Raw genomic sequence first — 26,407 nt, forward strand, 5'->3', positions numbered from 1 at the left:
ATTACCGCTTCACCCCTAAAGGAGGAACCTTTGTATAGTAAATCAGAAAATCACCCAAAAAAGTTCCACACTGTCATGCCATAGTTTTCGACATTAGACCCGGAGATAAGTCATGTATCTGGCCCAAAACTAATCATGATGAAGAGGCAATGCCTGTGGGTCTTGTCTTGTTTATAACTTCATCATCATGAGTAAATGGTTATTGAAAAACCATGGCATTCCTTCAAGAACCTTATTCAGATCAACTTCATAAAAACACTTAAACAAAAAACGTTTCTCAACCAGATCAGTAATAGCAATACCCCTAATAGGATGCCATAAATCAGCCATGGTGTTTCTTAAAGATGGAAAATGGACCACACTATCTGTTAAGCAACTTCTTACCAAACAAAACCGAAAGTCTTCTTCAGTCTCGAGTTATTCCTCTTGAAAAGCCTCCTCCTCCTCGTCAGCGAGATTCAGATTCGCCTTCTCATCCTCCATAGATGTACTAATCTAATTTGAAAACCTAGCAGTAACCACAAAAGAGAACTGGAAAATGGTGTAACCAAAGACATACAAAAATTGTGCCAGAGAGCGGCAAATAGAACAACATAATTTTTCCGGTGTTTTGGTTATTTTTTTGAAATACAAGTCTATTTTTAAAAAAGTATTTATCAAAAGGAGGAAAGCGAAAATGTTGTAATTATCACTAAAAAAAGAAAAAAATTACTTTCACGTATTTTTTAATTAACTACATAAAAACACTTTTTATTTTAAAAATACCATATAATCAGAGGAGCAGCTAAGAGGCTAGCAGGGACCCTGGCCTCCCTAAAATGAAAAATTTTCCATTTAGGCCCCTTTTAAATTTATAAAAAGTTAAATAAGAAAAGGTAAAATTGCACTTTAGCCCTCCCTAAAAATGATAAATATTTGATTTAATCCTTTAAAAATTATAAAGATATAGTAGAATGGTGAAATTGCATGTAACAACCCGTTTTCGGTAAAATCAGAACAGTGGTTTCGGGACCACAAATCCGAAGTCAAAAATTTTATTTTATTATTATTTTGAGGTTTGCAGCATGATAATATTATAGTATAAAAATTTTGTTGAGACATTTTAACGTTTACATGTTCAATTTGATAAAACGGACTAAATCGCGTAAAGTGCGAAAGTTGTGTTCTATTAGCTAAAGGTATTAAATAGCTATACGGCCAGGTGACACGGCCGTGTGTCCCCTAATACTTCTATAGAAATCAAGTCAGTAGTTTCATATGGCCTAGCACACGGGCTTGTGAGGCCATTTCAAAGGGTACACGGCTTGGCACACGGGCGTGTAGGTTGGTCGTGTGACTCAAGCCAGTGAGTTAAACAGGGTCAGACACGGGCTGGGACACCGCCATGTGATCCCTTTTCGAATGCCCACACGGTTTGAGCCACGAGAGTGCCCCTTGGCCATGTGAGACACATAGCCTGGCCACACGGGCGTGTGTCCGTATACTTTAAAAAATTTCAATATTTTCCCAAAATTTCTTTGAGTTCTCAATTTAGTCTCGAATTATTTTTAATACTTGTTTTGGGCCTCGAGGGCTTGTGTTAAGGACTATATGACTGAATTTGAATGACTTTTGGCTTGGTTATGATAAATGAATAAGAAATGTATGATTGTTTAAGAGATAAGTCTAGTAATGCTCCGTAACCCTATTTCGACAACGAATACGAGTTAGAGGTGTTACATTGCATTTTTACTATTGTAAAAATATACAATTTAATTTTGACCTCCCTAAAAAGATTTTCTGACTTCGCCCTCTGCATTTAATCTAATTGAGAGGAATTTTTTTAATAATCTTATTAATTGGACTTCAATTGTTAAATAAAAAAAGAGAAATAATTAAATTCCTAAAATTAAAAAAAACAATTTAATGTATAAAGAATATTACTGAAAGCATAATTAAAGTTAGTTAGTATATCTAAAAAAAATTAATTTAGCTATTTATACTATTTGCCGACACGCCAATAATCTCTCTTGTCACATTCACACCATTAATCATAAAGTAATAAGTAAGTATAATTAAATTTAAAAAAGAATGCATATTAGTTCCGTACTTAGAAACTAGTCGATTTATTGATCTCTTGTCCTCATGATATGAATTGTCATATTTGTGATCATCAATTCGTAGGTGTTCTATTCACGTTAGGGATGCAACCCTCACGATGTGAGTATGCAGAGTCTCAAATTCACGAGGTTATGAGCTCCCAAAGCCTTGGGTTTGTAGGGTCAAAGGCAAAGCTAGAAATAGATGAGAGAGGGTCAGAATATTAGTATAAAATAGACATATTCAAAGTAGGTCTAATCTTATGGTCTAAGCCTATTTTTAACAAGGTATTTTTAAATTTATAATAATCTTGATCATCAAAATTTAAGAAAAGCAAAAGAAGCTAAATGCCCAATTTATATTAGATATTGTAATTATTTAAGTTTATTGTTTTTACCTAATTAATATTTAGATATTATTTATACAATTATACTTCTTGGTTGAAGGTATTGTAAGCATTTAACTTTACTTTTACCAAATTAATATTTATATACTTATTTGTCTTAGTTTATCAAATTAAACTAAAAATAGTACTGAATTTATCATAAAAATTATAAATTCTATAATAAAAATCAAATTTAAAAAATTGAGAAAGCTAAACACATATTTATCTTATCCTTAGACACTAATTATGATATAAAAATAAAATTTTAAAACTCAAAATGATTTAAATGAAATTTTACAAAATTCAAGGTTCACAGATATTCTTAGCTCGTAAAGTGACTTTAGCTCATAACTTTGGTTAATTAGATTAACAAGATGCGAGGCAAGCTCGCTAGGTGTATGTATAATTAACTTAAAAGACAAAAGCGTAATATGTTTTTAATATCATTTAATTTTTTAACTAAAACTATAACAAAATGATATTTTAAGTATCAAAATGTATAAAAGGAGTTTAAATATCAAAATGAAAAATCAAGTAAACTTCATAAACCAAATCATAAATTAAACCATTACTTAAAAATAAATAAATAAATGTTTTTTTTGGTGAAATAAAAATGTTATTCTTGTTTCAACATACATGCAAGGGCAATTTACATTATTCAACTCCTCTAACTTAGAAATCAAAATAAATATTGGACTATATTAATTAATTTCGATTTGATTTCTCAACTCAACGGATTAATTAATTTAATTAATTATTATAGTTCAAGTATGCTTCTTGTCTCTTTACTCACATTTTTAAAATTTAATTTTCTTAAAAGTCTAATTGATAAGATTTTAGAATGTATTTCGTTAAATTACATGTGATATTTTTAAAATAAAAAATTATTTATACAACTAATATTACATATTTGAAAAGAATTATAATAACGACAAAGCTCTAATAACAAACACGACTAGTACAATTCGAACTCAGGTTATATTTGGAGTAGTCAATACTGAATACCTTAACCATCATACCATCATATAGAATACAAAATTAAATTTTTTTTAAAAAAGTACTTATATGACTTTCACTTATTAAATTGAAATGTGAGAAATTTGTTTATTTTAAAAGCACCACATAAGCAATTGAAATGAAATCTTTTAACGACTTTATTAATTGAACTTCAAGTATTTAAATCGAAAAGAGGAAAAATAAATTTCTAAAATTAAAAATAAAAAGACTAGATTTTAAAGGTATAAAGAGTACAGGGATTGAGACCAGAATTAAACCTAATTAGAATATGATTTAGCTATTCATAACGTTCGTGGGCGAGCCAATACCCTCTCTCGTCCCATTCACTCCGTTAATCATAAAAATCCAATTAATTTTAAAAGGAAGGCCAAATTCATCATTCCCTGTTTCCTGACTAAAATTTTCTTTCACTTTCCCAAGAAAACAACCAAAAATCCCAGAAACCTCTAAAAACTCCCCCCAACCCATGCCCTCTCCTCTGGGTTCACCGACAAGCTCCCGGTCTGTAACCCAGACCGTCAATGGCTCCCACCGTTTCACGATCAAAGGGTATTCCTTAGCCAAAGGCATGGGAGTTGGCAAACACATAGCCAGCGAGAGCTTCACTGTGGGAGGCTATCAATGGGCAATATACTTTTATCCTGATGGTAAAAACCCAGAAGATCATTCAACCTATGTCTCCGTTTTCGTAGCTTTAGCAAGCGAAGGCACAGATGTTAGAGCCCTTTTCGAGTTAACTCTTTTGGATCAAAGTGGGAAAGGGAAACATAAAGTTCATAGCCATTTCGATCGAGCTCTTGAAAGTGGCCCTTATACCCTTAAGTATAGGGGAAGTATGTGGTAAGGAAATTGCTTCTTCGTTTTTAAATTGTTTTATCTTTTTAATACCGATGAACTTTGTTTTTTTGTAAAGTCTTTTGGTAGAATTTTCTATTTTTTTTGGGAAATAAGGGTTGTAGAAGGGTTATTGAAAAAAAAAAAGGAAACGATTGATTTATGGTTTAAATTCTTAGTTAAATTTTAGGGTTTTTTTTGGGAGGGACTATTCTGGTTGATGGGTTTGAAGAATTTTGGTAGCGGGTTAAAGAAATGAGTGTAGAAAAAAAGGAGGAAATTTGAAATATTGATGCTTTTGAAGAATTAGACGTGAATGGGAAATGATGGTTTGATGAAGGATGTATGATAAATGCACTGGAAATTGAGAATAATTTTGCTACTTGGCCTCAGCTCAAGTGATAAGGATGGGGATATGAATTCAAATTTTAGATTCCAGCCATATCGCTCCCTTTTGTACCGAACAAAATCAGAAATTTTGATATTTTCTAGTTTATTGGTCTGTGATTGTTGTTAAAGTTTTGTTCTCAAGCTTTGTGATGGATATTTTGTACAATGTTTTAAATGACAGTGAGAAAATAAATAATGGAGAAAAAGGATCATTAACAAATTGAAAAATTGGGATTGTTAGATAGGGATTGATTAATAGAAGGGATTAATCAGAATAGATTGTATCTAGGTATATTGAGTGGTACTAATGGAAAGAATAAAACTTGTCATATCATACTTAAGGATGATGCAACTTTTTACTGAGTTTTTATGTCAAAATGAAGGTGAAGTATTCACTACACTATTGAAGCAAATAATCTTTACCAAAGAAAAAAAAAGAAAGGATCTCTTTTGGGAGTGGTTATCATGTTAATTAAAATTCGGGATTGTAAGTTCATGGTATTTCTATTGCCGCCAAACCTGCATTTTACTCTTAAAGTTTATCAAAACATAAGCCATCAATGCGGTTATTTGCCTCTTCATGCTATTGGAGTAAGTTGCTGGTACCATTTTTAGAGTTAGAGTTCCATCATAAATTCGTTGTTAACATTCTTAAATAAGCATCTGTCTTAAGTGGTAGAATAGCAAAGAAATGGTCAGTCAATTCTTAGTAATGACATGCAAATTCTGTTAAAACATCTCTTTATGAAATTAACTCTACTTGGAACTAAAGTGGACTTAATTTCATTTTACAGAATGGGAAAAAATGAAAAAAACTCTGGACAGTGAAATTTACTTAAATAGAACTAGGATAAGACAGATAGGATAATAAATAAAAAAATGTTCACTGAAATGCGCAAATAAATAATTAACCAGCTGGTTGATGCACCGGATTGCCTGGGATGTATGCATTTACGGGGATTATCTGTCTCCCTTTTTAGAGCAAATGAGAAGAGTCTTACAGAATATGCTTTTATTTATGAGATCCACTTTACGTCTTGCTCTTCCATGAACTCTTTCCGCATATGTACTCCTTTGCCTATACATGAAAGAGGAAGGAGGAAGATATCTCAGTGCCTTATAATGCTTCTGTTCTTTAGAGTTTTGCTACCATATCTCTCTCTCTCTTCGTGTCAGCATGGTTATGAGGAGGGCAAGGAAAGAGATGAGGAACAAATACCTGCTTTTTCCTTGCACTACTAGCATATCTCTTGGGTTGAATACTTGGTTCCCTTAAGGGGAGCATAAGATGAGTATTTTTTTTTTCAAGTTAACATTTATTATTTCTTCATAAGATGAAATATCAATTAGTTATGCTTACTAAGCTATTTTTATGATCATTGGATTTCATCCATGTGGAGAATCTCTTCTCGTTACTCAACCTTTGATTTTTGTCTTATTCACTTTTCAACTTTAATGCATACCCAACGTTACTCAAGCTTGGGGTTGAATGTTGGCTACGTGTATGTGTCTAAAAGGTCTGCTCATTTTTTCTAAGTATCTCCATTCATTTGGAGAGTTGTACTTTCTTATTCATATCCGAATATGTGTCCAACACATCTTTCAGTGAAAATGAAGAGTTGGAGCAACATAGAACATAACCATATCATTGCTTAAGATAGCTAGGAATCTCTTATGAAGAGTTTATCACCTTAATTTTTTTATTATTGTACCACTACAACTTCTTGTTTATTGTTAAAAAAAGTTAACCGTGGATGATAATATTAGTTATTTATTTTCTATTTTATGAGTAGTCTACTGGTTTTTGAATATGTCAGATTCGTGTAACATTTATGCTTACCATATATAAACAAAGCAACAGTGGACTGTTCACATAATTTAAGTTGGGCCTACCCACCAGTTTTAGTTAATTACTGTCATACTTCTTTCGGGACTAGGGTTCTATTTTTCCCTCTTATCTTATTTGAAGCATATATTTTGAATGCAACTGCTTGCCTACACTTGACTCATTTTCACTTTCAATGGGTTGAAATCAATTCAATGTCTTCTTTGTTTTCAGGGGATACAAGCGTTTCTTCAGGCGGGCTATGCTTGAAACATCTGATTTCCTCAAGGATGATTGCTTAAAAATAAATTGCACTGTTGGTGTTGTGGTTTCTGAAACAGACTGCCCAAGGTTGCACTCAATACAGGTCCCTGAGTCTGATATCGGTTCCCATTTTGGCATCTTATTGGAAAATGAAGAAGGGTCAGATATTACTTTTAATGTGTTTGGGGAAAAGTTTCATGCTCACAAGCTGGTATTAGCTGCTAGGTCTCCTGTATTTGAAGCTGAATTTTCTGATCGGATGGAAGATGATAATGAAATAGTTGTTACAGATATGGAGCCTAAGGTTTTTAAGGTAACACTTTCTAAGCGTTACCTCATTTCACTTACCTTAGATTTGGCTGTAATTCTGCTTAAATTCATGTTAGCTCTTTATATGGCACTAGAATCTGCTGTTGGTGTGGTCTTATTTTCCTAACATTCTCTATTATGTGTATTTGATAGGCTTTGCTGCACTTCATATACAGAGACAGTCTTATTGATGATGAGGAGTTTGTTGGGACTAGTTCATCTTCTATGCCATCTGTATCGGATGCATTGGCTGCAAAGTTGTTGGCAGCAGCAGACAAATATGACTTGCCTAGACTTAGACTGATGTGCGAATCTGTACTCTGCAAGGATATATCTGTGAACTCAGTCGCAAATATTTTAGCGCTGGCAGATCGTCATCATGCCATGGATCTAAAATCTGTTTGCTTAAAATTTGCTGCTGAAAATCTTGTTGGTAAGTTTTCAGTTCTTTTATTTTGCTTTTCCAAATTTTATGTTATATAGAAGCACTGGACGTCACCATGTGCAGGGTAAAGTCTGGTGGCCCTTTTCCAAATGTCTTGAGGTGATTCTCAGCATTCACAATTATGATGAACATGGAAAAAAAGTAGTATTTCCCTTTCCTGGCATGTTTGTGTGTATTCCAAATCTGAAAATGTCTTGAGATGATGCTAAGCATTCTGATTTATGATGAACGTAGTTTCTGAGAAGGGTCATATTTTGTATTTCTGGTTCTTGCTGTTTATGGACCCAGGCTCCGGGCAGCCTGCTGGTCTTACCTATTTGAGGTCAGGCTTCTGCGATGTTTTTCAAGCCTAAGTCAGCCTGTCCCAGCCCATGGGTCAGGTCAGTACCGAGTATTCCAGATCATTAAAGTGTCTTTTAGATAACATCATCTCATGTGGCCATTCTTTCGTCTTTGTGAGGCTTTTTGCTCTTCAGAAGTTCCTGAAGTTAGTGAAAATCCTGGAATCAAGAGCAGAGCCTAAGGTTCTCAGCACTCTTAACTTTGTCCAGTTTCTGACTATTCTATCGGTGCAGCTGTTATGCGTTCGGACGGTTTTGAGTATCTCAAAGAAAACTGCCCAACACTGCAGTCAGAGCTACTCAAGACCGTTGCGGGATGTGAGGAAGAATTCAGTGGTGGGGGAAAGAGCCGGAGCGTGTGGGCACATCTTTCTGATGGTGGTGATACAATTAACCGGAGTGTAAGGCAACAAACCTGGGAAAACGGAGGGGAACAAAATCAAGGCATGTGGGTTCAGCTTGATGGTGGTGGTGATGGCGAGGGGAGTCCAAGGCGAGAGGAATGATGCCGCAGCCGCAGCTGATGGGAATATTGGTACATTGTTTTTACAACTAACTTTGGAGGACATTAGATAGGGATAAAGCAAAAGAAAAGAAAAGAAAAACTATTAATTAGCGAGGAAAACATTTGCCTTGCCCTCTTTTTATCTCTATCTTATGAATGTTTCTTTTTTCTTTTAATGTTTTCATGTTGTTGTATTGTATGTTGTGTCTGTGACTAAGTTACCCTTGCAATGTACTTATGTTGGGCACATGCTACAGTATAATTTGCTCTTTAGGTTTGTATAAAAATATTAAATAAATAATCTTAAAAAGGAAAACAAAAAATCCATTGAAAATCATGTTTACCAACCATAAAGTATTACTGTATGTAAATATATGCGTGTTGATTCTCATGCTGTCGCTTGTAAGAACCTAGACGGATTCAGTGATTAGGTTCAGAAAGCAGCTCTTTTATTCTTTCCTTTAAAACAAGAAAATCCTTTGAAGCGATTGATTGGATCTTTGCCTAAAGTATTTTATAGGCCTCACTTTCACTTTTGTAATTTTATATACAAACAAACTATACATGATAGAAGGCTTGATGTTTTCCAATTTTAAAAGCTTAAATTTTACCTTTTTTTTTTTTAATTTTAAAAGTTGTATCCAAACTGTAAGTACTAGTTTCTTGCATAGAATATTTTAGGTGTCGAATAATGATGATCCAAAAATAATTTGGAGTCACTAGTCAATTAGATAATGATGAATTTACTTTTATTTTACAAAGTAAATTATAATATTTTGAAAATATTTTGTTATTTTATATATTTTATATTGAAAAATAGAAATATGAATAAACATAATAGGATTTAAATTCAAACCCCAATATTTTTTAGTAATTATATTTTTATCATTTAACCAAAATTTCATATATTATTTTTATATATATTTTATAAATATATGTATTACATAATTTCTTTTTCACTATGAAATAAGCCAAAATATAATTTCAACTATATATATATATATATATATATATATATATATCAAATTATGCGATACATAACAGATTATGTGTTTCATTACATAAGCATGTAGTTTTCACTTTCACATTCCTCAATTACCAGTATTAGTAATATATATATATATTTCATATTAATATAATAAAAGTACTCAAAAAATATATAGTAAATTTTTTATAGATACAATAAAAATAAATTGTTTTAACTTTATAAAAAAGGTATCATATATTTATTTATTCTGTAATTAAAATTAGTTATCATTATGTATCAATACTTAAAAGACTATTTCATAATTATTTTGATGGAGTTGTACAATATTAAATTGTGAATAGTATTTCAACAAGAAGAAAATTGTAATTGACAAAAAAAAAACAAAAATTTAACTGATGTTATCGCATTAATGCTGTTTTAATGGTTTCTTTGTTTAGATTGGATGGGGATATAAATATGAAGACTCTTTTACACGTAACCACGACGTGTTCGCCCCATATTTAGACCAAAGCTGTTATCTCTCTGCCTCTCAGTTATCTCCAAAAAGTCAAAAACCTTTCTTCTTTCTAATTCTTTAACATTATTTGTCATATGGGTTTCCTGTAAATTCATCAAAAGCTCTTTCTTTTTATTCTCTGCTAATAAAATTTTCACCCAACAAAACAGGAAGTAAACAAAAGGAATTTTTTTGAAGTATGATTGTTAGTATGCAAGACAAGGGTGAAGCACTACTTTCAAAGTGTTCAAAGGGTTTCAAAAGCTTAGTTAGAAGAAAACAAGTTGATTCGGTCCATGTAAGGAGAGAAGGTCACCAATTAGCCAGGAAACTAACTGCTCTTGACCTCACTGCCATTGGTATTCCTGCTATTACTTTGCTTCAATTTGTACTTCTGCTATTTGGGTTTATTTTATTTTATTTTTTGTTCATCTTATCTCATATTTTCATTTGATATATATATATATATATTCTGGTTTTATAGGCATTTCAGTTTATTCCTGTGCTCTCCTGTTTTACTGGTTTTTGTTTTGAAGCAAAAGTGTTGGTTGTTTCTGTGAAAATTTGGTCTTTAGTGCAGTTTTAGTCATGGAGATGGAACCAGGGTGACTGAATACTGAGCTTGTTGAATGTGGGGGTGATGGGTGTTTGTTGGTTTTCTTTAAGGATTTTAATTCATGTTTGGAGCTATAGCGGTAGTCGTTTTAGATGTTTCATACACATTGACTTTTGTTAAATGAATGTTGTATTAATCAGGAGTAGGGACAACCATTGGAGCTGGGGTATATGTTCTTGTTGGAACAGTTGCTAGAGAGCACACAGGACCTGCTCTTACTGTTTCATTTCTCATTGCCGGACTAGCTGCCGCACTCTCCGCATTTTGTTATGCAGAGCTTGCTAGTCGTTGCCCATCTGCTGGGAGTGCATATCATTATACCTATATATGCATAGGGGAAAGGTAAACTAAAATCATTGGATCATTTTATATTTTCCAGTTTTTCTATATAATTGCATCTGATTTCGGTTTGTAAGGTAAGAATGTGGTTACTTGCAGTGTTGCTTGGTTGATCGGTTGGTCTTTGATTCTAGAATACACAATTGGTGGTGCTGCTATTGCTCGTGGCATATCACCGAATATAGTGAGGATTTACTTCTAAAATTTTGGCATAATACTGTAATTTATTACCTCACTTGAGCGAATGTTGTAAGATCTTCATTGCTCTGTGTTTCAGGCCTTATTTTTGGGAGGTGAAGGTAATCTGCCTGCCTTTTTGGTTCGTCACACAATCTCTCAGCTCGGAGTTGTGGTGGATCCTTGTGCAGCCATTTTAGTTCTTATCGTCACGTTTCTGCTGTGTGCCGGAATAAAGGAGGTAGACTATTGGTTTTCTATCTGTTTTACGTGTATCTAGTTTTTTGTAAATGCTTTCATTTAACACTTGATATTACAGAGTTCACTGGTACAAACAATTGTTACAACGGTGAATGTGTGTGCCATGCTTTTCATTATAGTAGCTGGTGGCTATTTGGCTTGCAAGACTGGATGGGTTGGTTATGAACTTCATGGCGGGTAGCTATAATGATTTTTTCTTCGACTTTGCACAGTTTTTTATTTTTGTATGCTTTACTCTCCTTTTTATGTTTTCCTTTCAAGTTTGCAGGTTTTTCCCCTTTGGGCTAAATGGGATGCTAGCAGGATCTGCTATTGTGTTTTTTTCATATATAGGCTTTGATGCAGTTACTGGTGCTGCTGAAGAGGTATTACCGGATTTTCATGATGCTCTCCTGCCATTATCTCTCTTTACCATAGATAAAATAAGCACCCAAAATACTAATATGTCCTTTTACATTGAGTCCATTCGCATGGCTATCAAGGCACCTTATTATGATCTATTTTTGATATATATCCTTTTCCCCCTCTTCATGGCAGATAAAAAGACCTTTACGAGATTTACCATAGATAAAATAAGCACCCTAAATACCAATATGTCCTTTTACGTTGAGTTGATTCGCATGACTGACAAGCCACCTTATTATGATCTCTTTTTGATATGTATCCTTTTCCCCTTCTTCATGGAAGACAAAAAGACCTTTAGGAGATTTACCATAGATAAAATAAGTACCCTAAGTACTAATATGTCCTTTTATGTTGAGTCGATTCGCATGGCTGACAAGCCACCTTATTATGATCTCTTTTTGATATATATCCTTTCCTCCTCTTCATGGCAGACCAAAAGACCTTTACGAGATTTACCGTTGGGCATAGGGATGACTTTGACACTGTGTTGTATTTTGTACATGCTCGTATCAGTTGTTATTGTCGGCTTAGTTCCATACTATGCATTGAATCCAGACACTCCTATCTCCTCAGCTTTTTCTGCCAACGGAATGCAGTGGGCTGCGTAAGCATTGTATTCTTTTGGTAGTTCATGGTGTTGTTTCATTCTTTAAGTTTTAAGGCCTGTGCTCCAAAACTTACTTTCGAACTCCATGTTCGGTTTTTATACTTGTAGATACATAGTCACAGCTGGGGCAGTTACTGCTCTCTGTGCAAGTTTGATGGGTTCACTTCTTCCTCAGGTAAGTTGATATTTACTTACAATTAGTAATTCTGGTTCATCCTTCTATTGCTGCTTAACTGGTTCTAAATTTGCACGAGGATGGGGTATTGTACATGTTTGACTTTATGCATATTTCTTCAGCCACGACTCTTGATGGCAATGGCCAGGGATGGATTATTACCTGCATTCTTTTCTGACATCAATACACGCACCCATGTTCCAGTAAAGAGCACAGTGACAACCGGTATGCTTGCTGGAGTATTGGCTTTTTTTATGGATGTTTCGGAATTGTCCGGGATGGTAAGTTGTTTCATACCAATTAACTATGAAGTACAAAAGTTTGTGGGGAAGAATGTATGTCTGTTAAGCATAAGATGCTTTTTTCTATCTCTGGTGCAGGTTAGTGTTGGTACTCTGCTTGCATTCACTGTTGTTGCAATTTCGATCTTAATACTCAGATATGCTCCTCCAGAAGAGGTGCCACTTCCATCATCTCTTCAACAGTTCATTGATTCAGTGAGGAAGCAACTTGATGATGATAGTCAGTCGATGGAAAGAAAAGAATTTAATGATGTTGATATTGTCGAGCAAAGTCCAAGTCAGTCAGATCATGGGGAGGCTTCAATTCAGTATCCTCTTATTGAAAAGCAATTCTCTGAAGGTAATCAAGGTATACAAGTTCATTCAGATGGCAGTGTGCAGAATGAATGAAATTACGCAAAGAAATGCAACAATTTAACTATAGCTTATATTTGTTAATAAAGGAGGCCTTGGATCCCTTCTGTATTGACCTCTCATAGTCAAAGAAGTAAAACGTACTCGTACATCCTTCTTATTATCTAGAATCTGCCCGTTTTTGTTGCTTTTGCTTTCAGAATTAGCATAGCCTATATCATTAATGAAAAATGCATTTGTTTGCCATGTGACCGCATGTAGTTTTCATTTTCTCTAATGATAGCATTTTTTCTTCACATTCCTTTACAGATAAACAAAATCCGCAGAGACGGAGGAACATTGCAGTTTGGAATATAGCCCTTTTCTGCATAGGTGTTCTTATTCTTACATCTGTAGCTTCTGCTGAATACCTTCCAAGGTTTGTCAACTTTTTTGAAGTCTTTCTACTTTAGTTTCTTCATCTGGTGCTTGTAAATCTCATTCTCAAGAAAGCTGCCCTTCCCTAAATTTTGCATTGTTAAGTATGCACATGCCGACTAATTGACTTGTTAAGGCCTTTTAGCTCTTGTAGTAGGGACACATCTCACTCATGTAAGCTCAAATGCTTGCTTGGGTGCATTATGGTGGGGAAGGGAAGGGATTTCTTTATTTGCATGGATAGTCTAAAGAAAAATGAGATGCCTTCATGTGGAGGATGTAATTTAATGAGAAACATGAATTGAGCTGTTTCAGACTGATGGGACATGAGCTTAATGTCCTCAAGGCGGATAGACTGAGAATCTCATATCATATTTCTTTGGAATGTGGAATGACAAAGCATGATTATATCATAGTTTATAAGTCAAACATTCTTATGCTTTTAATTGTCCTGTTGGGCTGTGTCAGCCTTGTTCGTTTCAGTTTGGGCACAGTCGGTGCAGCGATCCTGTTGTGCAGTTTGGTTGTTCTTGCATGTTTGAACCAGGATGAAGCTAGGCACTGCTTCGGGCACACAGGAGGTATGTTCAAGTTTTTATGCAATAAACATCGATGAGATTTCGGTTTGAAACATAATATCCGTCATCTGTCATATGTTTACAGGTTTCCTTTGCCCGTTTGTTCCGTTTTTACCAGCAGCTTGCATTTTGATCAACGCATATTTACTAATGAGTCTTGGGTGAGTAATCAACCATGAACCTTCTCTTCCTTTTGCTGAAATCAACCGACAGATGCATTCTATCAAATACTTTTGATAACCCCATTTGGTTCTGTGAAACAGAGTTGGGACATGGATCCGGGTTTCGATCTGGCTGATTATGGGGGCATTGGTTTACATATCTTATGGGTGGCGCCACAGCTCCCTCACAAATGCAGTGTATGTTCCTATGGCATATCTCGACCACATTTACCGTGCATCGTCAAGTCATCAAGTTTGAACTCTGAACTTGTGGGGGAGGCATCGGTTGTCTTTAAGCATCTGCCATTTTTTAACAACAAAGATGCTTTACTTCAATGTATTATTCTTATTGTATATTTCTCAATCCTTGATCTTGCTGTATGGCGAAGAAGACGAGCAATACAATCAATCATGACTTTTTCATTTTTTTTAAAAATATAAGCACATATCTCTCCAAATGGGGAAGACTAAAAAATGAAAATACTGTTGTGGGGAACTGTATAAAAGCCTTTTTAATCTCATCAAAACTTGTTTATGTGTTGTCTAACTGATATTTTGTTTTAGTTGGAAGAATTTGAAATGATGAGTGTAATATTTCTAATTATTTCCAGGCAAATCCATTTAATGAGAATATCTTCACTTTTTCCATTTATAATGTCTTCTTATACTATTTTTATTCATAAATACATTGATGATATAAAATATATTGTGATGTGAAATGTCATCAAAATTGGATATACCCAACAATAATGCATGGATTACTACTCAGAGCTCTCCACATCTTTGGACCACTCTGATATTCACTATTTTCTTCTAAATTATGCTTAACTCTTTCTTTCAGATAAGATTTAAGTTCACATATTCTAAATTTTTCTCTATTTATTTTTCTGATAAATTTGTATTTAATTATCTAAAGAAACATCATGGCACTAATAGAGTAATATTATTTATGTATATTCATCTGCTTCTTTTGATACAAAACTTAGAATTATTGAAAACTTTTTTTCAACCCTTAAATAAAAAGATAATGCACTTCAGTCCACTCCAACTTATATCCTCCTGCACTAGCAACAATATCAACACTAATCAAGTTAAGAATCAATTAGTTTTATCTTTATTTTATTAAATTAACAATAAATGTTAGATTTAATAATGAATAATATAGTTAATTATTGAGTCGAATAATTAATTTGATTACAACTTCTAACATTTTTCTTTTATGAATTCAGTCTTCTAAATACTTTATAAAGTATTTATTCAAAAGAATAGCTAACAGATTCCCTCATTTAAATAAAAAGTCTCCTTCAAATCACTATCATATTGAATTTGTCACCTTTTGCCGAACCTCAAAAGATGCTTCCAAAGTCCCTTTTCTTTCAGTTCACTGCTTCCTTCCATATACTACTATCAACACCAAGTTTTTCAAATAAATAAATAAATGATTAAAGTTGCAGGTTATACTTTGTTCTGTGATTGCCTCCAAATCGATGTGAATGGTATTCCTCCGTAAGTGTTGAATCTTTAAATATTCAACTATTTAATTGATAAAATATAAATTTATTTCTGATAACTAGATTATTGAAATGCAAATTTACTTAAAATATTACTAGTTATGTTACATTATCTTTTTGGTTTAATTGATAGGAATGTAAGCTTTTATTGTTTAATTGACAAAATGGTAAAATTATTATAAAAGTAACATTTGAGGAAGAATATAATACATAAAATGTTAATTTAATAAATATACACATATATTTGAAGAATATACTAAAGAATCGGAAATTTTGATTGATTGATTTTAATATTATTTAGTTTTCATTTAATTAAAATGAAAAAAAAATCAGTAAGTATGAGGGTAAAAGTGTCAAAAATCTAACATTACCAAAATAACTTGGCTAAGGTAGAAGTAATATTGAGATTATTTCATATATTTTAGAAACTCGGTACTATAAAGAATGTAAAATTATGAACATAACCTTCAAAATCCAAATGAAATAGCAATATTTATTTATATTATCTTCAAAAGCATAAAATTATTTGAACCAAACACCCTTAATTATAATTTAATCTTCGTATCTTCTTTGAACCGTTTATGTATTATAGGTTGTAATTTGTGCAATTTCACCTCCGTTTCTAGTAAATACATTATCTCTACACTTAAAAATGCTTTTGTTCTAATGAGCTTTCATTAATGGCTAAGTAACTAGAGATGTTTAATCGTTGAAATCCACGTCTTCAGAGGAGCATAATATCAAACTGTGTGTGAGTGAGATGAATATACTCTTATCGTGTGTATGAATATTCATCTTTTAATTATATAGTATTTAAGAAAAAACTTTTTATTTAATATCTACCTTATTAAGTGAGAGCTTATCATTCATTCCTCTCACATTTCATTGAGTGGATGGGAAAGGCTTTATCTCTAGAGGCAGATATGACTACCTTAAGCCTTCTTTCCATTGTCAACACAAAGGTAAAGTCTATTACTTAAATTATTTCCCTACTTTTCTTTATTAAGTTTTTGACTTTTTTGTTTATTTAGATTGTAAAATAACAAATATTAATATAATACTAACTCATATAATATTTTCTTATATAAATATTGTTCCTTTCATTTGGAGAAGTGGCAGAGATTGGTTACTTAAATAGCTTTTGGTTGCAAATGGTTATGGAATCCCTACTATTCATTTATGCGTCTGCTTCTCCCTTCTACTAACTTTTCCATTAGTTCCATGAATTTTTTTTCCAGTCACTGTTAATTAGAAATGATTTTGGGCTGGATCAGCTTTGAGTTAGATTAATTTAAAATTTTAGATTTATATTTTAGGTTTGGGTTCGATTTAAATTGAAAAATAGGCTTAAAATTTGTCTAAATTATGATCTAGATTAAAAATGTTGAACTGATCCGATTTACCTATAGTAATTTTTATATTATTTTTATAAAAATAAATTTAAAAATATAATATATCAAATACATTAAAAATACTAAAATAAACATTTCCAACAAATTGAAAGTATATTTAAAAAAGTTTTAAACTTAAATAGCACTAAGACAAATGCGACTAAAATAGTAGCAAAATTAATAATAAAACAAGAGTTATACAATATTCAAACAATAACAATAAATAATAACAAAACAATAACGAAATGACAGCAAAACAGTAGCAAAAAAAAAAATTTAGACTGATTCAGATCGGACTTAAATAAAACAATTTTATTCAAGACTCGACTCGTTTAAAAAATAAATATTATTTTTATCTAAATCTACTTATAACTTATATTTTTACTTAAATTCTTTTATACATCGTGAACCAAACAAAAGTTTAGAATGATTTCATGTGAAAATTTAAAACTAATATAATAATTAAAAACTTGTAATTTAATCCCAACTAAATAATTAAAAGTTGATAAAACCAAATGAATAGTGGGGACTCTTAAACATGTGGCTATTCTTCTTTTTGTAATAATTTAATGTGAAGAGATAGATGTGAAGTCATATTGCGGTTTTGACAAGCCTTGATGCGACCAGAACACTTCAACTTCCGCCAACATAAATAACAATAATCTTTGACTATAACCCCCCCAAAAACAAAGTAAAAAGAATCCAGTTCCAAACCTAACTGGCTACGTCTTCACAGATATAATAACAATTCAATTTCATAAATTTACACATGTATAATATATACTTAAACCCCAATCTCATCCGACTACTCCCTATTCAAATTTTTAAATTATTTTTATAAAATAAATTTAAAAATATAATATATTAAATTCATTAAAAATTAAAATAAATATTTTCTAATAAATTAAAAATATATTAAAAAAATATTATATTTAAATAATATTAAAATAGTTGTAATTTAGTAAACAAATACCTCAAAAATAATAACAAAATTAACAATAAAATAAAAGATATATAATATCTAAATAATAACAACAAAATAATAGTAATATAATAGTAAAATTGTAGCAAAACAACAAATGAAATAACAACAAAACAACAACAAAATAGCTTATTTGAGCCGGGCAGGACTCGAGCCAAAAAATCCTACTCAAGGCTTGTCCTATTTAAAAAACGAGTCTTTTTTTTTTTTGTCTAAACATATTTTTTGAGCCCATATTTTATCTAAAATCCTTCACTATTCGAGTAGACCTTTAAATCTGGACGAATAACTCAACTCATGACCAAATCTAATTATAATTGAATAGAAGACATTTTATAATATATTATCAATCCCACCGCCGAGGCTGGCATCACACGTAGAGCTAGTTTGGCAATGCTTTTGAAAAGTGCTGTGGAAAAATGCTTTTGAAAAATTTGGTTTAAAATTTGAGTGTTTAGCATTGCTGTCAAAAAGTACTTTTGAGAAATAAAATGTTCATTTTAGACATGTTATTATCAAGTAACAAATATACATTTGAATAATATTTAAATTAGTTAATATTATTATATTTTAGTAAGAATATAAAAATTATTATAACTTCTTGTTAATATTTTAATATATAAAATATAAATTTTAAATATTTTTAAGCAAGAAATATTAATTATTTATAAAATTTAATAAGAATATATAAACTATATTTTAAATATTTAAGTATAACTATTAAATATTTGTAATTAGTATTTTAAAATATTTTTATTTTTAATTAATGATTTTAACACATTTGTATTAAGTACCAAGAAAAAAATGGGAAGTACTATGTTATTAGAGAGGTGAAAAAGTAATTAAGTACTAAAAGTGCTTTTGGGGAGGAAAAGCTAAAAATTTTAGCTCCTCCTTTTGTAAGTAAGTTAAAATTTCACCAAAAGCAACTTTGTTCAGGCTTTTTTTTCCAGAAGTGCTTTTGGAGCCAGAAGTGCTTTTAAAAAGCAATGCAGAACTGGCCCGTAAGCCTCAAGTTTTCATGATATTAGTTCTTTCTTATTTTGAATTTATGCTAATTTACATTTAGTTTCTCTTGTTTATATTTATTTTATTGTTTTTATAATAATTAAACCGCCTATATATTTGCTTTGCAGATTATTTAGTTGTATCACAATTAATTTTTAGTCACAATAGAATTTATTTATTTTTATTCGATTTTTGTGGGATTCGACTCTACTCTATTTATAAGTTTACTTTGTTTTGAGACATAATAAATTAAATTTAATAGATTCGAAACTTATCACTTATATTTTATTTTTATGAAATATTTTATACTTTTCTCCATTTCATATTTGTATCCTAACCACCTCGCTCAAAGACCCTTATTGAGTCAACTACTTAGATCTAAAATGACGACCCATCCATGAAATAGCTTGTTCAACTCAAGATTCCTATGCATTCCACACATGAGCATCTCTTAGATCAAGTCTCAATGTTAAGTCTAATTAGACACTAATGTCAAGTTTCATGAAGTTCGCTTGAAAATCCTTTCTATTATATAAGACTCTCCATAACTTTACTATCAACTTCACACGTTATCATCCAGTCATAGCTTGATAAAGCTCTCCCTAGCCCAACAACCAACCCTACAAGGGTACATCACCGATAGAATACGGCTCATGCCACTCTTCCTCTATGTAAATTACATTTTTCTCTAAGAAGAGGTAGGGTACTTTTTTACCAGCAACTCCTTCCAAGTTCCTCCACTACTCTAAGGTCTTTCATAACCTCCTCTAACTGCTTGAGACATGTTAGTGTGAACCACACATCATACTATCACGTCATAGCCTGACAGGCCTCTCCTTAGCCCTATGACAGACCTTATGGGGTAGATTATCAATACAATAGAGTTTACGACTAATTTATCTATAAAGGCCCATTTCTAAGTATATTTACAGAAATGAGCCAATTTTTGCATTATTTATCGAAAAGGGCCTTTTTTGGTAAAATTCATCCATATAAGAGCGCTTTAGGGTGAAATTTCAGCAAAACGCGCCTCTGAGGGAGCGATTTTGCCATGTCAGCACAAAATGTGCTGACATGGATGCGCTTTGCTGACATGGCAAAATCGCTCCCCCAGGGGTGCATTTTGCTCCGTGTTTTTTCCCCAACAACTATTTTATTTTTTGACCATTGGGGGGTCGAACGGTAAAAAAAAAAGTATAAAACCCCTCATCCTATTATTTCACACAATATTTCTTCAAATTTTGGCAACTCCCAAACTTCTCCCTAAATTTCTCAAAGCTCTCAAATTTCTCCTTAAATTTCTCAAAGCTCTCTTTAATTAATTTTTTCCTTTTAATTTTTTTCTAAATTAGTATTATTTTTTTTATAATTTCAAAAATATTTGATCATGTTAGCAATGGCCGGGGAATTAATTCGTCTTGATCATAAACAAATCTCCGTCGAACAAATGAAAATCATAATGGTTAATTTTAATTTTTGAATATTATTTAATATTTTTTTCATTTCTGTAATTTTAATTAATTTGTATTTTCTAATTTTTTATAACAGTCTATAGATCGGGTGTTACAATGTTATATTTGTAATATGTCTGGTCATCCATTACCATTGATAGAAAATTACTTGAGGGAAGCGGGTTTTTGGCAAGTGGCCACTATAGGCCGGGGGTGCAAGTTGGACCCGAAACTCATCAGTGCGTTAATAGAGAGGTGAAGACCCGAGACGCACACATTCCATCTTCCATGCAGAGAGTGTACTATCACTTTGGAGGACGTGTAGTTACAATTATGGTTGCCAATGAATGGGTCTGCACTCACCGGATCCATTCAATCTACTAATTGAGGAGCCATATGCTACGATCTTTTGGGTGCGATTTCAGATAATATTTACGGAGGTCGGACCGAAATAGGCTAGTTACAAGACACATTCCCTGAGCGGAGAATAATTCGACTAAAGTAGAAAGAATACAATATGCTCGGGCGTACATCCTTGAGATGATTGGACATTATTTGATGCCTGACTTGTCATAAAACCTCGTATATCTGATGTGGCTACTGAAACTCGTTGATTTTAGAGCAGCTGGAGAATTTAGTTGGGGGTCTACCGTGTTGACAACATTGTACAGAGAGACGTGTAGGGCGACGCCACCAAATAAAGCTAAAATCAGAGGTTGTCTATCACTACTACAATCATGGGCTCGGTTTCGCTTTCCATTTTTACGTCATCAAGTGAACCACCCATATGCATTCCCACTCATAACGAGGTAAAATTTTTTATTTGATTTTACAATTATTACATAGATTTAAAATAAAATTATATGCTAAAAATTTATTTAATTAGGTGGAACTATTCAGCGAATTATGTTAGAATACCTATCACTTTTAAAGATATACGGCTTCTATTAAACCAACGATCGAAAGCACAAGTAAGTATTAAATAAAATATATATACATAAAATAGTCGTTTCATATTTAGTATTTAGTATTATGTATATAACTAATATTTTTATCATGTTCATATAGTTTCAATGGACACCATACGAGGATCCAGAAATTTGGGCAGGAATTGTTGATGAATTCTTTCAAAATTCGAACATTTGGCATGTTAAGGTCCCATTAGTCAACTATGCTACTGTCGAGATGCATCAAACGGATAGAGTGTTGCGACAATTTGGATTTCGACAACTGATTCCCGAGGCATCTGAGGTGCTTGATAAAGAGCACAAAATTGACTTATGGCAAACGAATACGAATTGGCCGATATTCTTCTCAGAATATATCGAAATTTTGGAAAATTAATATGATCATATACCTACTCGCAAACTGATTATCGTTCTAGAGTTAGTGTACGCACTGGATTACATGCCATAGTTCAGGATTCGTGGCAAGTCATATTTGCTGTCAAAAGAGCAGAGACGTTGATAAATCCGTGTTGAAAGGGAACAATGAGGCTCTTTAAATCTAAGGAGAAGGGTGACGGCACGAGCCCATCAACAACGTCCACACAATCACTGGGCCCAACCCCTCAACCGACGACACCTACACCACAGCCCTTTCAGATTATGCCAAGTGCGTATCCTAACTCTTATATATATCCTAACCCTTATATGTTTCCTTTTCCCAATCCTCTGCCAGGTTGGAATGCATGGCCCGATGCATCTCATTTCCTAATGACTCTGACTCAACTGACGATATATAGGCCATCGTCGTCGGATGGATCGCATGAGACACCGTCAGGGAGCTCATTTCATTACCAATCCCAATCGTCTTATGGGATTCAAACATCTCTGTCGTAGGTGATGCAAACACCTCCACATTCTTTATTCTATCAAGGTGGGTCATCCTCTCAACACTCACAACCGGACCAACCACAACTCCTGTCGGAGCAACCATAACCCCCATCAAAAGTTGAACTAAGGAGGAATCCAATGCGTAATCATCGATTACCCCCATGTGGCACTGATTTCGACCGGCATATATATTGATTTTTTTAATATATTTGTATAAACTCTTTTTATATCGTTTCATTTAATAAAATAAATGTTGTTTTTAATATTTTAATAGTAAATTATTTTTATATTTTAATAAAATAGAAGTTTTCTGAATAAGGCGATAGAAATTATGCAACATAGTTTCAATACAGCAATTATCAACTATTTGGGTTTGGACATGATTGAATTGTATGACCTCAGTTCCTACACAATCCGCATAACTTTTGTTGGTTCATCTTTCTTGGATATCCATATTATTACGTATTCTACTCGAGCAAGGTCGACCTTTTGGTTTGCGACGTAATTCTCTATCCGGTAACAACATAAAAGGAGCAAGCGATACAGACGACCACTTACATTCATCTGAGACCAATGGGAATACGTGTCTCCACACATTGTACATGTATTCTATTTTGTACACTTCGTCGACTATGCGATCCAAACAGTGATTCTGACAAGCTGCAATTGCATGAGTGCATGGATAACGAAGTGCGTCAAACGTCCTACAGTCGCAAGTCTTATTCTCAAGTGTACACGATATTGCTTGCCGGTAATACATTGGTTCGGTCTATCAAACTTTGTCACACAAAACCATAGGTTGTCCCGATCGTGACACATTGTGTGCATGGTGTTGGCCCGCCGCGCCTTTGCCTTGTTAATTTATTGCAACACCTTCTGGAACCATACATGGCCTCCCTGTATTTGGCCTTTATAACTCACTGCTTGCTTTGGAAATAGTACTGCCAAAAAATATATGTCTCTCGTACAACCGAGGTTATCAATAAATAACGCGTTCTTTTTAGAACAGAATTTATTCATTCAGCCAGGTTTGTGGTCATATGACCATATCGTAGGTCGTCGTCGTATGCTTGTATCCACTGTTTGAAAGGTATGTTACAGAGGTAATCTACACCTTGATCGTTAATTGAACACAAAATCCCTAACATCTTATGAAAACAGTCCTTATTGATCTCGTACCCTACCAATATAAGTTGATAGCGAAAATTACATACCACTATTCCATTCAGAATAAATTGAATATTACAAATGAAATTATACTAATAGAGATTAAATACCCATCTTGGTCACTTACTGTCGTTTAGTGGTAGACTGATATTGCCCGTAGTAGTTGGACGCAACGTACCTTAGACAATACCGATAGTGTGTGTGATCCTATAGGCTTCCCTGTCGCTCAATTGAGGCTAGTATTCCAATGCTCCTATCTGATATAAGTAGATATCAAGTTGGGGGCATACATGCCTCCTTAACCTAAAAAGAAAGAAATCTCAGTCATCACCTGACTCTCCTGGTGTTATTGCAAATGAAAGTGGAAGAATTTTCCCACCGTCATCTTGTGCCACAACTAGCAATAGCCAATGGGTATATCTACCATACATAAAGGTACCGTCAATTTAAACCAATGGCTTGCAGTACACAAATGCGTCCCCATATTGCTTAAAGCTCCAGAACAGATGTTTGAACACTTTGGCATCTACGGAGCAATCGATTGTTGTAGTAAGCAGGGACCATTTCAAGGTCTGTTATGTAATCTGGGACGTACCTCTCCAACATCTGACACCACTGCCACACCTGATTATATGAAGCGTTTCACCTACTATGCATTTTTTCCAACATCTTCATCTTAGCTATCCAAGCCTTGTGGTAAGAGGACGTGTACCTCAATTGGCTACGAATATTGGCAATTAAGACCGACATAGAAGTCGTGGGATCTACCTTCAACATCAGTAGTATTAAGCTAGCTATCATACCTGAATCCATCTTGGGATGATCTTGTGAAATACCTGTCAACAAAGTACGTTAAAATAATGTAACATTAAATAATAACATTATTATTCAAAAACCTTAAACACCTAGTGATACCGTATCGGCAACACAGGTATGTGGACTTTTGTACTTTTTTATCTCCCACAAGCCTGTCTTTTTCCTAAAATAAGCCATGATTTTTCATGAATATGTACCGTCTTGCATTGCACGCTTAGCCTCAAACTTCTCATAAATTTAGATTTAACCACGTTGTAGTTAACCCTGTGATTGATGCTATGTTGTTTCAATGCACCAAGAAAACTATCCTTACTGGAAAACTCCTTACCAACTTCTTATTCACCCGAATCCAATTACGAACTTGTACGGCTACGCCTTCTGTGTGGTAGATCTGGAAACTCTAATGCATCATCTGTTGATATATCGACATTATGCATGTGGGCTAAAGACGAGTACGTCCTGAATTTCAGATCTTCTTTTTCTTCATCTGAACCCCTTCAACATCTTCAGGTTTGGATGGAACAGGCTCTGGTTCAGAAAATAATGCAACTTCTGCACCATCAGGGCCAAGCTCTCAAGGTGGATCCACATCGGACTTATCATGCAACCCACCATCATCTGCAACGTACGAGGTCCCCTCGCCGGTGGACGTCATAGGGAGTACATCATCACTTCTTGTGAACGTTTCGTAACGTCCCGAATCAGATGTGGATTGCCAACCACTAGAAGTTTATGTCATTCCCCAATACGTATTTCCAGCATCAAACATCAACCTACCAATCTGCATGTCCCATTTACTAACCGAGTGTCGTACAGGAGTTGTGTATTCCATACTGCCACCAAACACGGGCGCTTCCGTGTTCTGCCTCCCATAACGGAGTGTCGAGTAAGGGTCGTGTATTCCTCTCGAGCAGCAATAGATGTTAAAGTCGCAAATGTTTCATTTGACGATAAAACTTGTACATATAACTCAAGATAGGGTGATCTACTAGCGAGATGAGTTTGCACCATCGCCTCAAAGCTACGACCACCTTTGATATCAATTGAGTCATATGTCACAGGACCTATCGAAGCACAAAATTGATACTTAATAGAAGAAAACCTCATTGGTGTCGTTTCGAAGATTTTTCCCCTAATTCTTTTACAAAATTCTGTCAAATCTATAGTTTAATTAAAAATCAGTCGCGTTGTGTTCTTCGATAAAAAAATAATGTCGTTCTCGGTGTCACGGACCTCACCATCATAGTAAATAACAACACTAATATGTTTATTCATCTTCAATTTCTATTCTGCTTAGCCTTTCTAATTTTTCTTACTGTAACTTATGCAACTTGAGAATGAAATTTGGCTCATTTATAGCCTAAGGACAAATATGAACTACTGTAGAAAAAGAGCATCAACGTAGGAGTTTTTGTCATCAATTTTGCTGACAGTGCATCCTGCTTAAAGCGTTTTGACACATTTGTTTAGAACTGTCTTCTCAAAATTATTTTTTCATGAACTACTGTAGAAAAAAAGCGTCCACGTGGGAGTTTTTTTCAGTAATTTTGTTGACAGTGCATCCTGCTTGAAGTGTTTTTAACACTATTTGTTCAGAAACGTCTTCTCAAAATTATTTTTTCAGAAACTACTGTAGAAAAAAAACGTTCACGTAGGAGCTTTTTTCAGTAATTTTGCTGACAATGTATCCTACTTGAAGTGTTTTTAACACTATTTGTTCAGAACCGTATTCTCAAAATTATTTTTTCAAGAACTACTGTGGAAAAAAAAACAAAATCATTATTGTCAATATAATTTTCCTAAACCCTAAACCTAAATACTATTATTTTTAAAAAAACTAAACCTTAATTTAATTAATTTTCTTAAAAATATTAAACCCTAATTTAATTTATTTATTTTAAACCCTAAACCCTAATTTAATTAATTTTAAAAAAACATTAAATCGTGATTTATTTTTTAAAATTCCTAAAACCCAG

The 26,407-nt window shown here is 33.3% G+C and overlaps 2 protein-coding genes across 3 annotated transcripts; both read left to right on the forward strand.

Moving 5' to 3' along the window:
* Nucleotides 1-3,771: 3,771 nt before the first annotated feature.
* Nucleotides 3,772-8,728, forward strand: LOC108473915 (BTB/POZ and MATH domain-containing protein 4-like). Its single transcript, XM_017775736.2, has 4 exons — nt 3,772-4,321; nt 6,765-7,107; nt 7,257-7,536; nt 8,124-8,728. The coding sequence occupies exons 1-4, from the start codon at nt 3,948-3,950 to the stop codon at nt 8,393-8,395; spliced, it is 1,269 nt and encodes a 422-aa protein (XP_017631225.1). The 5' UTR covers nt 3,772-3,947; the 3' UTR covers nt 8,396-8,728.
* A 1,097-nt stretch (nt 8,729-9,825) lies between these two features.
* LOC108470381 (cationic amino acid transporter 4, vacuolar-like) lies at nt 9,826-14,925 on the forward strand. Of its 2 annotated transcripts, none has more exons than XM_017771661.2 (14): nt 9,826-10,237; nt 10,635-10,836; nt 10,933-11,017; nt 11,111-11,251; nt 11,330-11,448; nt 11,540-11,636; nt 12,108-12,280; nt 12,392-12,458; nt 12,581-12,739; nt 12,839-13,109; nt 13,424-13,532; nt 14,000-14,112; nt 14,195-14,270; nt 14,373-14,925. In XM_017771661.2, the coding sequence occupies exons 1-14, from the start codon at nt 10,078-10,080 to the stop codon at nt 14,527-14,529; spliced, it is 1,929 nt and encodes a 642-aa protein (XP_017627150.1). In that variant the 5' UTR covers nt 9,826-10,077; the 3' UTR covers nt 14,530-14,925. The 2 variants fall into 2 exon arrangements, with proteins under 2 accessions (XP_017627150.1, XP_017627151.1); XM_017771662.2 differs by having other exon boundaries at nt 12,839-13,100.
* The last annotated feature ends 11,482 nt before the right edge of the window (nt 14,926-26,407 follow it).

This window comes from Gossypium arboreum, chromosome 11 (genome assembly GCF_025698485.1).
Source record: "Gossypium arboreum isolate Shixiya-1 chromosome 11, ASM2569848v2, whole genome shotgun sequence".
Classification (NCBI taxonomy): Eukaryota; Viridiplantae; Streptophyta; class Magnoliopsida; order Malvales; family Malvaceae; genus Gossypium; species Gossypium arboreum.